Here is a 16,031-nt window from a genome sequence, read left to right on the forward strand (position 1 = left end):
GAGAGAGAGAGAGAGAGAGGAGGAGGGGAGGTGGGGAGTGAGTGCAACACTGAGGAGCCACTCATCTAAAAGAATGTCTGACTTTAACACGTCTGATTCAATAAAAGACATTATACTGAGTGTGTTAACAAGGTACCAGTTTTTGCTTATGCTTAAATGATTCATAGGTTAGCATTAAGTAGCTTGACAAAAAGCATTCTTCTGAAAATATTCAGGTACAAGGACTGGATTGAGGATTGACAATGATGGGGGCGGGAAACAAAAACAGCCAGTGTCCAGAGAAAGAACTTCAGAAAGCCTGGAGAACTATTGACTGAGACCACTAAATACAAATAAAAAAACACTACAAATATATTTTTGAAATGACACGTCAGCTAAGAAAGCCGACTTTCTGATGCATAGCTTTGACATTTGTTCCTTTTTTCCTGGAACATTGAAAAGCAGTACTAAAGTCTGTCATTTTCTGCTGTTTGTCTCTAAATCTGCTCTTTGAACAATACAATAAAATAACAAAAATAACATGCTGGTTTAGAAAGTTGATTTTATTCCTGTGCACCTTGTTAGTGTGAAAAAAAAATGGCAAATAAGCACAACATAAGTATAGCTGATGGGCATGATTAATTAGGCAAACGGTTAGTCATAAAACAGAGTTTTGGACAAAGGGAAATTTTGATTGAGACACTAAAAGAACAAGTCAAATTTGATAAATGTAAGGGATCCTTTACAAAAAAAAAGTCCTACAGCACTCTTACAATAAGTGTTTGTGTTTGTAAAAGAACATCTCATTTTTGGCCAGGATATCAGCGAGTCAGTCTGGCAGACAGAAAGGTGCTTACGTTACGTGCATTACTGACGTCAAGAGGATGAAGCTTACTCAGCAAAGTCACCTTGCATGGGTTCATGATTTTGCCAGAATTCTCTGATAAACAAATTTACCTAAGACTGTGTTGGATGAACTGCTTTTATTTTTTGTTTTACTTTTTTTGTTGTTGTTGTTTCATAATACTGACCTACATGTGTGCACCAACACCCATATAACATCGATAAGTTGAAACTGTTAGATACTACATTACTCAAACAAAATTGCTGGAACACATTGAAAACACATCAGATCCCAGTTTGAAAACAATGCTGGATACCTATACTGATGTGGACTGGGTAATGTGTTAGGGGGAAAAAGGATGCCACATCTTTTGATGAAAATTAAAGTTAGCAACCTATACAGTAGGGGTGCAACAATATTCGTATCGATATTGAACCGTTCGATACAGTGCTTTTGGTTCGGTACGCATATGTATCGAACAATACAAAATTTTTAATTTATTTTATCAATTTTTCTTCTAAAGATGCTGTCTGCTAGCTGAAATTGAACCTTCCCCACCCTCATTCAAATCTGGCATTTGGAACTATTTTGGTTTTCATGTGAAGTATGACCCTGAAGGTAAGCCTGTCATGGACAAAAGTAAAACAGTATGTCGGATGTACCACGCAGTGCTCAATTACATGGGTGGGAACTAGTGCGTTAGCGCAGTTAGCTCGTTAATGTGTTGACGCCGTCCAGCCCCACACACGGGGCGATCTGCGGTAGCTGTTAACGGAGATTTGCCGCGTTGTGGCGTTAATGTCATTTTAACGAGATTAACGCTGACAGCACTAGTGGGAACACAACGAACATGACTGCACATTTACGCCGACATCATCCTAGTGCAAAGACAAGTGGAAGCAGACAAAAACAACAAGCACGCATGCTACACACTTTACCCGAGTCATTTAGACAGCCGTTAGCACATGATTCTCCTTATGGGGACCTGATATGTTTAATATGCTGCTGAGAATAAAGCCCAGAAGAAGCGTATAGTATAGCTTTTATTTTAATTACAGAGCCATTTCTCTGTAATAAACTCTCTTTTCCAAAGATGAGTGATTCCTCGAGCAGATAGATTTTTTTTTATTATTATTTTGTTTCAGCAACATTACATTTAAAAACTTTTGAGTTAAAATATATATTTATAATTTTAATAAATGACAAATTAAAAAGGCATGAACATTTTTTTGTATCAAAAAAATATCAAACCGGACTGTGAATTTTGTGCAGCGTTGCACCCCTACTATACAGGGCTGAAATCAAAGAAATCCTTAAAATCAAATGGAAAAAATGATTAAAATTGATTGGAGCAACTCAAAATGGTAATCAGTAGTTTCTATGGCCCCCACGTGCTTGTATGAATACCTGACATTGTTGGGGCATGCTCCTAATGAGAAGACAGTGTCCTGGGGAATCTCTTCCCAGATGTGGGCCAGGCCATCATTGAGGTCCTGGACAGTCTTGAGTCTCCACAACTTCTCCAGATCCTTTCACATAGTCGCATGTGCTCAGGGTGAACCTGCTTTTAACTAAGAAAAGCACAGGGTGCCAGTGGTGGACCTGCCAATTTTGGTATTCTATGTCAAATGTCAATCGGGCTTAATGGTGCTGGGAAGTGAGCGCAGGGATCCGCTAAATGATGTCAGGCCCTCAGGCCACCCTCAGTCTGTTTCTGATTGTTTGGTCAGAGACATTCACACCAGTGACCTGCTGGAACTCATTTTGTAGCTCTGGTAGTGTTCATCCTTCTTCTACAAAGAAGCAAACACCAGTCCTGCTAATGGGTTCAGGCCCTTCAACAGGGCCTTGACAGGCTCTCTGCCCGTCTCCTGGAATCTCCTCCATGCTCGAGAGACTGTGCTGGGAGACGCAGCAAACCTGGTATCCTGGAAGACTTGAACTACCTGTGTAATGTCTGTAGAATCCAGGTATCACCTCATGCTATTAGAGGCTCTGACCCTGGCTAAATGCAAAACTAGTGAGAAAGGTTGTCTCAACGTTGCTTCTCTTCTGCACCTGTTGTTAATTTCATTACCACCAAAGCAGCTGAAACTGATTAACAACCCTCTGCTACTTAACTGACCAGATCAAGATCCCAGAAGTTTAACTGACTTGATGCTATACTCTTAATTAAAAGTGCTCCTTTGAGTTTTTCCAGTAGTGTGTAAACTGTTCAGAATATTACTACATCTTCTAAAATAAAAATTCCCCTCCAGCAAAGTTGGTTACTGGTGCACAGACAGGCTAGCCATATTTGTGATTACAGATAGCAAATTAAAATCTATATATTTGCCTCATTTTAATGAGCAGTGCAGCATGGACGAACACTGCACCTATAATTAGATGCTATTTAAAAAAAAACAACATATGCGTCTCTGTGCGAAATGCTCCTTAAGGATTCAGTGTTCTTCTCAGCTCATTTCTACCCCTACTGCACCTCATTCTGCAGTGAAGTGTGGCTTGTAGCTATGAGAAACCAGCAGAAATGAGATACAGACACAAGTCTGCATATCAGCACTTCGAACAGCACAATACCTTTAGAAAACTCTCTCCTCGGCCTCCTCGGGACACTGCCGAAAACTCCACTGTGAACTATTCAGCCTGGGAACAGTGAAATAGAAACCTTTCAGCATGTTAGAGCGTATGCACATCCTCAGGAGTTCAGGCCCAGAAAGCTCGTCTTAGCATTGTAAAAACTGACAGCAACCAATTCTCTGAAATGTCATTTCTCAGTTTCACGTTTCTGTGATAATGGAAATAAGAACCAGTAGCTTCCCAGTGGGTGAAACCTCAAATGTGTTCACTGTGAGTGGGTACGTCTGCCAACAGATGTCTGAATACCTGAAACCGACAGCAGTCCTCTGGCTACCCAAAGGGACCAATCATTTTCAGCAGCCTGTCAGCCTATTATGCTGAATATTCCTCCCCGCCTGGTAAAAAAAACAAACTGTATGCACCAGACGCAGGTGTAAATCCTAACACATGCTCTGAGAAATGTGTCTTTGATGCTGTAACTGTAACATAAATAAGGATCAAAAGTTGGATGATTCACTTTTTTTATCCCAGCAGTTTACGTAATCTTTTTTATTTTATTTTATAAATGGATAAATGTGTTTTATAACCTTGGGAATCCAGCAGCACACCAAGAAAACACTAAACATTAGCTGAAAAAAAATTAATTAAATGTAATTATTGTGCAATTAAACAGGTATAAATGTACTTAAAGTGCCTGTAAACATTAGTACCCTTATAAAGATTTTCTGGTTAACCACATGACTCTGAGATGACAATTAAGCAGTAATTATTCCTTCAGTTGCAAATGTCTCATCTAATTCATTCTGATTTGTCATCTGTACCACGTGTCAGTGTAGTGCAGGGGTCCTCGGTTACAGTTTGCTCTGAGCACCTTGTAGTCTCCACACCCTCCTGATTTCTTTTTCTGTACTGTCCAGCTCCCTGAATACATTAACATCCTTTGTCTGCTCAAAGTGCTGCAACAATCTCTGGAAAACAGTCACTGGGACGCTGAAGTTCAGATGTGGGTAAGTCACTTTAGTGGCCATGTCTCGCGTGTTGCTGGAAACGATCCCTGCAACACAACAAAGAAACATTTTTTTGTGAATTCAAAGCCACAGCAGTGCTGACTGAACCACTGATATAAGCACAGCTGACTTTTCCCTGCACAGAGACGTTTTCTGTGGTTATCATGTGCCCCCCTCTGTTCAAAAGGTGCACATGGCTTTCTTCCTGCAGGACCTCCTTACCCAGCAGCTCTCCTGAGCATCTCTGCACCACAGCACCCCCGCTGGTTCCCGCTTGTACTGCACATGTGGTCTGGAGCATGACAGGCTGGCAATTCCAGCTAATGGCTTTGGACAGGACGCCGCAGGTCAGGGACGGACCGCAGCTCCGACCCAGCCCACCGTATCCGACGACAACTACAGATTCACCTGAAGTTAGAAAAGGCCATAACGGTTTTTAAGCGTAAAGAAGCAGGAACTCTCTTCTGGAACTGCTTATAAAAAAATAACAATAATTCTACTGTTTCTGCTGCACAAGACTGAAATCAAACCTGGAATGAAACTCTGACACATCCGTGAGACCACAGCTTCTGGGACAGCATCTCTGAGCTGCACCAAAGCGAGGTCATAGGGTGAAGATGCTTTAGTGGAAAAAAGGACATCACCCACTGAATCATGGACTCTGAGAAAAGAAAATCGCCAAAAGTGAGGATTATTAGTCTTACACATTCTGTGATCACAAAACATACTTCCAAAATGTGGTGAAGTTGCTAAATAAACAGGAAAAGACCATAATCCCATATGGTGTAGATCCATACAGAAAGCAAGTGTGAATTTAACTTTGTCTTTGATGCAGCAAGTCCATGTCAGCTTATAGGACTGTCCATACATTCAGAAGTTTATTACTGCCTATAAATTGCACTCATTTTTTTCCAGGCTGGAATAATAGTACCGAATACATCTTTAATGGCGTTAAAAATCAAGAATTTGATGCAGAAGTTTGAATATATTTTTGATTTTCTCTCATCCAAACCAGGTCAATCTGCAGGCAAGTTCCTAGTACTTGTTTATGCTTGGTTTTTTTTCCTACCCAAAACTGTGTTAGGTTTGAAAAGAAGACTAAGATTAGTGGATTAACACATTTTAGTGTTTAATAAGGTTTGAATTAATTTCTGCTTCAATTAGGAGGGGGTTTAAGATAGTAAATGTGCCATCACCTGTCCCTATGGTGGAACTTCAAGCGGACTTTAGACTTCCTGTTGACAACATGCCTGCATGTCACAACCAGTCGAGAGCCGACAACAACCCCTGAACCCCAGAACTGCCCGCTGTCCACAAAGCAAACAGTGGGGTATTTAACAGCTTTTGACTCGTGAGCAGCGGTGGACATCTGGATGTCCGACTCTCCTGGATGAAGCCAAACATTTCTGAGGGGATCCTGGACACTCAGGCAGCTGATGAGATTCCTGAAGACCAACTGGGCAGAGCAGACCAGAGTGAGGCCAATCCACTCATTGGCCTTCCAGCCAAATGGAGACACAATCAGCCCGATGAGATGCACGCTGCCTGCACCTTTCACCACAAACAACCCTCCACCTTCTGTGCCTGGCAGGCAGCGGGCGTCTGTGAGGATGACAGCGTTATCTTCTCCAGCAAGGTTACTGATGATGCCTCTGCTGAGGGTGCTGATGAAGAGATCCAAGCAGAGGGAGCCAAAAGGTGAGCCGCAGGCAACAACAGGGCAGCCCTTCTGGAGAGGCGCACTGCTCTGCCAGGGGATGGTGCCTGAATCCTGGCTGCTGCCTAGCACCACACCTACCCTGAGTACAGCAAACCAGCTGAGGAAGTGGAAATCTCTGAGCAGCTCCTCATCCTCATCACAATGGAAACGCCACTGGTCGGCCTCCTGGAAAACTGCCTGGAAAGCGTGTTTAAACTCCACGCAGTTCACCAGCATCAGCAGCTCGGCTGCAGCCTCCCTCTGCCCTGCTGCTGTTTTGCTTCTGGTGGGTGTGATTGTTGCTCTCCGTGCGCTCTGCTTGGCGTCAGTTGGAAAGGTGACGCAGATTTGAAGTTTGGCACTGAAGCTGTGAGGTGGCAAGAAGTCGTGGTCCCAGTAGAGGGGGTCTCCGTCGATGATAAAACGTGAAAACGGGAGTCCGGTGCATATGATGATTCCTGTGCGAGGGTGGACAACAACTCCGCTGCAGCTCACCGGTTTCTTTGCCGAAGACGCCTCTGACACCTTGACAACACAGCAGCGCCTCTCCACGTCCTTTAACTCCATGCTCTAGCAAAGCAAATCAACAAATGTTTTAACGGCGTTTAAAACACTCGAAAAAGCAGCTCATTAAAAATGTGTACATGCCAGGAGTGAGAAGGAACCTTCAGATAAGTCACTGTGACCTTAAGTTTAAACTATTTATTGCGAATATTTCCCACAGTGTCTTCTTCGCCCTGTTCGCAACTTCCTGGTTCTGCTTCGTTCCTGCACCTGATTGGTCTGAAAGCAAACACCTTCTAGCCAATGGTAAACAAGGAAACTAGAGGGCGTTCCTATATCCCGGTTAGAAGTTTATTTACGTTTTACGATGTTTTATGTGTGTTTTTATGTATAATATCTTTGCTGTTATCAGCATATAGGCTGAAGTCAACTGCATTTGATATAGAGTTTTATATAAAATAAATAAAAAACTTTTTTGCCCGTTTATGACTCTGTGTTCTACTGTGTAATCAATACAGTCCTTTTTGGGTCACTTAAAATATCCTTTCTATTCTATCACACTTGGAAAAGACATAAAGACATTTTTAATCGGACTGACCTGATTTGTTTTTGTTTGTTTTGTATGTGTGTGTGTGGGGGGGGGGGTCTTTACCTGGAAATCAAAGGTGAAAGGTGAGGCATTTTTCTCCTCAGGTACTTTTGCAGCCCAAAAGTTTTCATTTAGGATCATTGGTGATTCTAAGTTGACCGATGTGAATGTGATGGGTCGTCTGTCTGTGTTAGCCCTTAATGCTCTAGAACTGGATTTAATAAAAACAGACAGAACGAAGCTTGGTGAGAGCAGCCATCATCACGGGGCAGACGACCATCAGAGTATGAGTGTGAGAGACACTGAGACATGCTAAAATCTAGTTGCAGAAAGGCATTATACAATAAAATAATGTGAATAATACATAAATTTAAGAAATTCTTCCACAATATCATAAGGTTCGGATTTTAGATTTTTAACTGTATTTTTATAGGTTTTACAGCTGTCCCCACTAATAAAGACCTCTTTATTACCAAAGTAATAGAAAAACAATTAACTAACAGAAACCTTGAAGTTCCACCACAGGAACCTTCCATAATTATACAGTATTACGTGTGTAGTTCTTTACACTGACAGAAAGGAGCCTTTCACTGGTCCACCCCACTAAAGCTCAATAAGTTTGACATTCCTGTTCAAGGAGGACTAATAAGTGTTGTGAATGTGAATGGATCAATAGATAGATGGATGTTCCTTTGGTGGATGAACCAAAAATGAATTAAAATATCTTAAACAAGGCTTAAAGAGTTACCAAATATATTTATTTTGCTAAAATATTGCACAACACACCCAACAAGAACATGACATCTTTTTTGTATGAGATATATCAAGCATTAACAATGCGAAGTAACAGACAGGCCAGTTTTTTATTGCAAAATATAAATACACTCTTATAAAATATTTTATAATGTTTTAAGATAATTTTATCCAAAAATACTGTATAAGCTTTTTTTGCTAATCACCACCCAAGTACTCTCATAAATCACTGCGTACTGTTAGCAGCAACCAATCACAAAGTACTCAAGTCTTTTCAGTGCAGTCACCTATCGTGTGTTTGGCTGGCGTAAATATCTAGTATAGGCAAAAAGTCAGTCAGTGCACTTGTAGTAACATTAATGTTAGTGGCCGTGTTTGTAAACCTAAATGTAAAACTTAAAATAAACATACTATCACAAGAACTGTCAGCATCCTCCGAGGTAGGCTTGCAAGTTGAGTTTAACAATTACAGCAACACATTTTTGCAGCACTTTCTAGGAAAAAAAAAAAGTTGTTTTTGAAAACGATCAATTGAAAGAAAAAAAATAAAACAGAATAAATAATGTGCATACGTGCCAACAAAAATGTTTCATCCTCAATCAAAGAAGAGCTGCTCTAAGCACACAGTGTTAACTACACTGACCTTCACTGTAAGCCAACACCAGCAGCCAAAAATACACCCGGGTCTGAAACAAGTTCACAGCCATGGCATGTCCTACACGGCAGAAACAATTCCCTACAGGCTTTAGGTAAAGGTAGAAGAACCACAGCATGGAGCTTTTCTCCACACTCAGTCTGAATAATACAGGCCAATGATTCATAACTTATCTTTGACTTGCTGCGGTACGACTGAGATAAAATACAGGATTCTTCAAACAGATGAATAATGCTGGGCTTTTAAATACAAAACATATTTTGTACTAGCATATTTAATAAAATCTCTCTACTGCAGGTAGTTTTGTGTGGAACAAATCTGGTTAAGGCTATTATAAAAATGTCAATCAATCGATATACTGGGCAAGCCAGCGAAAACCGTCTCCATATCCCTGTCGCTTCAGCACACTGCACATGAACACCTCCATTGGCCTCAAATTCAGCTCCTTCATCGGCACTTTGCCCTGAAAAGAAACAAAAATACACATCAAAAAGAACAGCTTTAAATCTACAACTCCATCCAGCAACCTTGCCCATGAACACTGAACAAATACAACGCACATCTTAAACTTTAACCGTGCTTTAAGCTCTATTAGAAAAGGTTTTCCCTGACTCGTCAGCATGGATCAATAAACCGACGCTTAGGTCTTGAACCAGAAATGATGTCTCAGATTTATACAAAAAATTTAACTGCAGTAAAATATCGTTGTGGGGCAGCGGTTTCCTTAAGTCTTTTCTTCTTAAGGTCGATTTGGGCTTGTTGCACAGACAACTAAAAAGAATGCACATACACTAACCAGCCAATTTGTTAGGTATCCCTGAACTGCTCAGTAATCCAAATATCTATATATTTATAATGTGATCACCACTCAATGCATACACTGAGACTCAGCAGGTCATCACCAGATTTTATATTGTTGGCTGGCTGACTGCTGAGTCCACCCATCTGCGATCTGGCTCCTGAAAAGTAAGTGGGCAGCCACTGTGACCACAGTATACCCAGCTTCTGACGGCAGCTTCCAGCAGGATAACACACCATGTCAAATAGCTCGGTCCTATTTATTGAAGTCTTAAAAGCCTAGTAAGAAGACTGTCTCTAAGTACTGTTGCTATGATTGTTTTAGTCTTTCCAACACAGTAACATGTACACACAGTAAGAAATTGATATAGGCATTGTGACATCGCCTTTTATTTTCTTTTAAGTGCTGTTTTGAAGCCTTCAGTTTGACATTCTGGCTGCCACATCTTGATTATTATTTTTTTTTTTTAAACTGGATTTAACAAGCAAAAGTTAGATTTGACTGCGAAACACTAAGCTGCTACTAGAGCGTAGCCAGCTTTATCTTGTATTTTATTCCAAAAGGGACCATACTTTACAAAAGAACGTCATGTTCTATTCAGTAAGTTATGAAATGAGAACTCAGACTGTAAAGACACCAGGAAAGTATTTAGTGAGGTCAAAGATCAAGTGAGCAGCACTTTCTCATTTATGTCTATACAATCTGACTGCTTTTTCCCACCAGAGGTGTCGCCTCCTGCTGGCCATTAAAAAGAATGCAGATTTGAAGTACTTTGAACAGGTTTCACTTTTCCAGAGGCTACGTTAACCTTTTAAATACAGTTTATGATTTAGAAAATATCAACACCATATGACTCTAATGCTCTTGCCAGACGTCACATCATCATTTAATCCCACATTTCTTGTACAAACCTTTCCAGTTGTATGCCCCTGAAGACCAAGTACTGCCCTGAGTGCATCCTCACTGATGGCCTCTGGACGGTCTATCTTATTGCCCAGGATTAGAACGGGGATGTTTGCAATTGTTTCATCTGTTAACATGGCCTACACAAAAGAAGTGTCATATCAGACATATCATACAGATCATTCCTATCAGTGGCAGCTATGGGCAGCTGTCTGTGTTGACATCAGTACAAATAACTCACATCCAGTTCAACTTTTGCTTCTGCTAGTCGCATATGGTCAGCACAATCCACCATGTACACGATACCGTTTATGGCTGGGAAGTAGTTCTTCCAGATCCTTCGTGCTGTAAAGACACACATTTTCAGTATTTTTATGCAACACCTCAACAAATACATCAATAATATTTTAAAAAGCTCAAAAATAAGATTGAGAATCACTTTTTTTTTTTACTCCCACCTTGCGTATGACCTCCAAGGTCAAATGTCGTAAAAGTCATTCCAGCTATTGTCAGCTCCTCGGATGCTGGGGAAGAGAGGTTTGATTTTAGGATAAGCAGTGAAGCAAGACACACATGGCTAATTCCTGATGTGACAAGTAAAAATCTACTTGGGTATAGCGTCGGCATGTGCTGTCCCAGCCTGTCATCCCTGAGCATCTGCAGGAGCGTTGTTTTTCCAGCATTGTCTAGTCCAAGAAAAACCATCTTCCCAGTCTTCTTGTACAACCCTGATAGCAGAAAGAAGTCAAATTGATGGGTTTAAAAGAAGTCTTGGGCAGGAGAACTGGGAGCCAGAATAGTCATAGAAATATCTGTAAGACATATTTACATGAGAACTGGTTGGTATATGTTTTATAGAAATAGAGCGAATGCCAAAAACAAAGTGAAAATCTGGATATTTGTTAGTATTCAGGCTCGAATTTACTTCAAACTGTCTAGTTACTACCTCCAAGTTACCATTTTGTAAAACAACAATATTGGTGCTTTATATCCTCTCAAGGATATTTGAGGGTGCGTGCGTGGGACCAAACTAGTTTACATAGACTTTAGACTGGACTTGGAGACTTGAGACTTGGTATTTAGCTGCTTCTCTCTGGGTTTCCTGTGGTGGGGGCACAGGAGGACTGGGTCCTTGTTGTTACAGGGTCTTCGTATGATGGTTTCCATTGCCAGCTATATGCAGATACTGGACTCCACTAGGGCTGCCCTTTCTTATCAGGCATGTTAATGATTTTTATGGACTTATTTTTATGGGATATCTAGCCAAGGGGTGGAGGGTTTGGTGGTCTCAGGATCTCATCTGAACATAGAGCCATGACCTCCACCTTACTCTGAAGCGGTTTGCAGATGAGTGTGAAGCAGCTGGGATGACACTCAGCTCGAGACTCGGCAGAAATTGGCTTCCTCCGAAAGGTGTCTCAGAGTAGAGCTGCTACACCGCCATATTGAAAAAGGACATTTGGGGTGGTTCAGAAATTTGACCAGAATGTCTCCCAGGTGCGTCCTAGGTGAGGTGTTCAGGGTATGTTCTATCAGGAAACCCAGGGGCAGACCCAGGTTACGCTAAAGAGATTACATTTCTTGTCTGGCTTCAGGCCACCTTAGAGTCCTTTCTGGAAAAGCAGGCGGAAAAGGCAAGAGAGAGGGAGGTCTCTACTTAGCCTACCACACCCACAATTCAGCCTCAGATAAATGGCAAATATTGGATGATAATGGATGAAAATGTGGAAATTTATTTCAACACCTAATAGTTGCAAGACACTGCTGAAGCCCCTGTAGATCCAATCAAATAGAAAAGACATTTCTGATGGCTTCCTGAAAGACAGAAAGCTGAAGTTAATTATGACACATTAAGGACAGTGATGTACATAAGATACCAGTCATAAAGTCTGTAAATGAAAAAAAAGAACCTTTTTTTTAAACTACTGCAAAAAGCTGTCATCTAGCACTAAAGCGCATTGTTAATCATTATTCTTGACCCTGCGTGGATTACTCTGCTGGTATGTGTAAGCTCCGTGTAATCACACAAGTTTTAAAGCTTGAAAGGAAAGGAGCTAAGCAAGGCAACAAACAGCCTTCAGTGATTTTTCAGACGCTGGTTTGATCTGGGAGCTGTCTCGCTCGCTCACAGTGATCTTCCCCTGACTATTTTTGTGAGGGTTGCGACAACGACACTTGATCTTGGTAGTCTCCCCCTGCCTTCGCTCAATGACACACAAACACCTGTCACTGGGTGAACTTAAAGTGAATAGTGAGGCCTGTGGGCTCTGAGAAATTACCCAATTGTTAATGCCTTTATTATACAATGTTTTCACAGGGTCACTTAAATGTCAGCGTGGCACTTAACTGCTTCATCTGTGGATTTAAAGCTGTGGCACTGTAGGCACTGTTCACAAACTTTGGTTTGCCGTTTTAGTGATGAAATGACCAAATCAGCACTCCAAAACAAGTAAACACGGCTAAAAGCAGAAATCACCACTAGCTCACTACTCTTTATAAACGCTCGTTCTAGTGAAATCACTACTACTGTCTAGCTTATCACGTGCAGCTCCGCGGTACCGACGTCAGCTTTAATAAACAACGGTAAATTTAATAAACACGAGCGCGCGGAGGGGTCCACAGTGTCCAGTCCTCGAACTTTATGATGTCGGCAAATGGTTTCAACAAGCAGTCTTGAATGGAAAAGTTTAAACCCCAACAAAGCCAACTTAATACATCATTTGCAGCGTTACCTTGGTCAGCAGTGTTAGTGAACTGAACTCGTCCGTTGTTGGTTTTTTTTTCCTTCTCAAAGCCTCCAACTTTGACAGTTAACCGGAAGTACGTCACCGGGATGGCTACCAACACACCAAGGTAAGAAGTGCGCATGCTGGGTTTTTTGTTTGTTAGTTTTTTAATAACAATAAAAAAAAATTTTTTAAAAAGTACACATCAAACGGTCCTGAAAACATTAATTTAAAATGTGTTTTAAGAACTTAGAACTTAATTTGCTTTTTAACACTACTGACTGTAGTTTACTTTTAGTTTGGGGGGGGGGGGGGATACTGGTCATGCCACTATCTTTCTACATTTTCGGTGTAACTTTCCGACATACATAGTATCAAGTATTACATTTTAATAATTAATTCTATTTAAAAAAAAATAAATTACCCAGACATTATACAGTTTTCCTACTAGGAACAGAAAAATAAAGGAGACACAATCGCCTCTTAGTATAACTTTGGGCTACAAAAACTGGGCCTCGGGATCTAAATTTAATATATAGAACCAGCTTATTATTTTATGTCCTCTGTAATGGACATTTGTTTTTGATCAATATCTTTTTACTTATTTGAGCTACCCTACTAAGTCCCGATGTACTAAATAGAGGGCTTTCCATTAATATCTCATGTGTTTGAGTGGCCTCTTTTAACGCTAAAGAGGAAGGAAAATTACAAAAAAGTTCAATGGGAAGATTCATTTTTCCTCGGTTCTCAGAGAATATATAGTAGTTAAAGCAAAAAGTGAAGGCGATGAGGGCTGTGATCACTAGGTGGCAGCATTACAACCATGAGAGTTTAGTCTGTTCTGAACTAGTTCTCAAACTTTTTCTTGCCAAATAACACTTTTTAAAATCACTAATATTTTTTTTAAATGAAAGAAATTAAAGTAATCAAAATAAGTCCAGTTCCAAAGTATCAGCAAACGTCATTTCCCTTAAAACTAATATATTGATTCAACTTAGTTTTGTTTTTTGTTTTTTTTTAAACTCACTGGGTATTTTGTTCGGTACATGTACAGGGGCTTGCAAAAGTATTCGGCCCAATTGGACTTTTCCACATTTTGTCACATTACAGCCACAAATATGAATCAATTGTATTGGAATTCCACGTGGAAGACCAACACAAAGTGGTGTACACGTGAGAAGTGGAACCAAAATTATACATGATTCCAAACATTTTTCACAAATAAATAACTGAAAAGTGTGGTGTGCGTAATTATTCAGCCCCCTGAGTAAATACTTTGTACAACCACCTTTTGCTGCAATTACAACTGCCAGTCTTTTAGGGTATGTCTCTACCAGCTTTGCACATCCAGTGTTAAATTAACACTAGAGAGTGTCTATATGGGTCCACACCTCTGAGTGTTAAATACAACACTGTTGAGTGTTAAATTAACACTTTTGACAGTGTTATATGTTTAAAAGTAACCTAGTCAGTTTTGAAGATTAACAAAGCTAACACTGAGCAGTGCTGATTTTCTAACACTGGAATACTTTCTAACATGTTTAGTATTCCAGTGTAGAAATACAGCACTGGTTTGCTCAGTGTTGTCCATTGATAATCTTCAAAACTGACTAGGTTACTTTTAAACATATAACACTGTCAAAAGTGTTAATTAACACTCAACAGTTTTATTTCATCAGAGGAGTGGACCATATAGACACTCTCTAGTGTTAATTAACAGGCGGAGATTTGCTGTTAAGACTGAATTCTTGCCCATTCTCTTTGGCAAAACACTCCAGCTCAGTTAGATTAGAATGACAGCTTTGTGACAGCAGTTTCAGATTTGCACAGATCTCGATGGATTAGATCTGGATTGACTGGGCCATTCTAAACCATGATATGTTTTGTTTAAACCATCCATTGTTGCTCCTGGCTTTATGTTTAGGGTCGTTGTCCTCTGGAAGGTAACCTCGCCCAGGTCTCAAGTCTTTGCAACCCAAGAGGTTTTCTCAAGATGCCCTGTATTTGGCTCATCCATCTTCCCACAACTACCATTCTCCTGCGAATTGAATCACAAGATTTGGCAGCTTTCAGAATCAGAATCAGAATCAGAATCAGAAAGGGTTTTATTGCCAAATGTTGAGCAGGTTTACAACATTAGGAAATTGCTGCGGTGCTTCAGTGCAAACATACTGTCATAAATTACGCTTAAATAGACATGAAAAAAAAAATAAATAAATAAAAATAAGAATAAGAATTAAAAGTGCTAAGTAGATAGATATATACATGAGTGCAGGTGGTGATCAGTGCCAAACATGGAATGATGCAGTGAACACAGCGTAGGGTCATGTGTTAGTGGTGGGAACAGTCATACAGTTATTGTTCATGTGTCCAACAGCAGAGGGGAAGAAACTGTTCTTATGGCGAGAGGTTCTGGTGCGAATGGACCGGAGCCTCCTGCCTGAGGGGAGCAGGTCAAACAGACTGTGTCCAGGGTGAGAAGGGTCAGCTGAGATCCGAGCTGCACGCCGCATGTCCTTGGAGGTGTGGCAAAAGTTCCATTTTGGTCTCATCTGACCAGAGCAGCTTCTTCCACATGTTTGCTGTGTCCCCACATGGCTTGTGGCAAACTGCAAACGGGACTTCTTCTGGTTTTCTGTTAACAATGGCTTTCTTCTTGCCACTCTTCCATAAAGGCCAACTTTGTGCAGTGCACGACTAATAGTTGTCCTATGGACAGATTCCCCCACCTGAGCTGTAGATCTCTGCAGCTCGTCCAGAGTCACCATGGGCCTCTTGGCTGCATTTCTGATCAGCGCTCTCCTTGTTCGGCCTGTGAGTTTAGGTGGACGGCCTTGTCTTGGTAGGTTTACAGTTGTGCCATACTCCTTCCATTTCTGAATGATCGCTTGAACAGTGCTCCGTGGGATGTTCAAGGCTTGGGAAATCTTTTTGTAGCCTAAGCCTGCTTTAAATTTCTCAATAACTTTTTCCCTGACCTGTCTGGTGTGTTCTTG

General features: G+C 40.8%; 2 protein-coding genes across 4 annotated transcripts; both read right to left on the reverse strand.

The window, feature by feature from the left end:
• Window positions 1–4,025: 4,025 nt before the first annotated feature.
• tysnd1 (trypsin like peroxisomal matrix peptidase 1) lies at window positions 4,026–6,894 on the reverse strand. Of its 2 annotated transcripts, XM_005914025.3 has the most exons (5): window positions 6,772–6,894; window positions 5,604–6,676; window positions 4,938–5,068; window positions 4,630–4,815; window positions 4,026–4,454 (listed from the first exon to the last, which is right to left on the reverse strand). In XM_005914025.3, exons 2-5 carry the CDS (start codon window positions 6,671–6,673, stop codon window positions 4,252–4,254), a joined length of 1,590 nt encoding a protein of 529 aa, XP_005914087.1. In that variant the 5' UTR covers window positions 6,674–6,676; window positions 6,772–6,894; the 3' UTR covers window positions 4,026–4,251. The 2 variants fall into 2 exon arrangements, with proteins under 2 accessions (XP_005914087.1, XP_005914085.1); XM_005914023.3 differs by having other exon boundaries at window positions 5,604–6,887.
• Window positions 6,895–7,935: 1,041 nt separating this feature from the next.
• sar1ab (secretion associated, Ras related GTPase 1Ab) lies at window positions 7,936–13,192 on the reverse strand. 2 transcript variants are annotated; one of them, XM_005914029.2, is made up of 7 exons: window positions 13,042–13,140; window positions 12,054–12,124; window positions 10,918–11,037; window positions 10,768–10,833; window positions 10,551–10,654; window positions 10,318–10,449; window positions 7,936–9,070 (listed from the first exon to the last, which is right to left on the reverse strand). In XM_005914029.2, exons 2-7 carry the CDS (start codon window positions 12,109–12,111, stop codon window positions 8,954–8,956), a joined length of 597 nt encoding a protein of 198 aa, XP_005914091.1. In that variant the 5' UTR covers window positions 12,112–12,124; window positions 13,042–13,140; the 3' UTR covers window positions 7,936–8,953. The 2 variants fall into 2 exon arrangements, with proteins under 2 accessions (XP_005914091.1, XP_042080954.1); XM_042225020.1 differs by lacking the exon at window positions 12,054–12,124 and having other exon boundaries at window positions 13,042–13,192.
• Window positions 13,193–16,031: the final 2,839 nt, after the last annotated feature.

This window comes from Haplochromis burtoni, unplaced genomic scaffold (genome assembly GCF_018398535.1).
Source record: "Haplochromis burtoni strain Fernald_Lab_line unplaced genomic scaffold, NCSU_Asbu1 Contig_7, whole genome shotgun sequence".
Classification (NCBI taxonomy): domain Eukaryota; kingdom Metazoa; phylum Chordata; class Actinopteri; order Cichliformes; family Cichlidae; genus Haplochromis; species Haplochromis burtoni.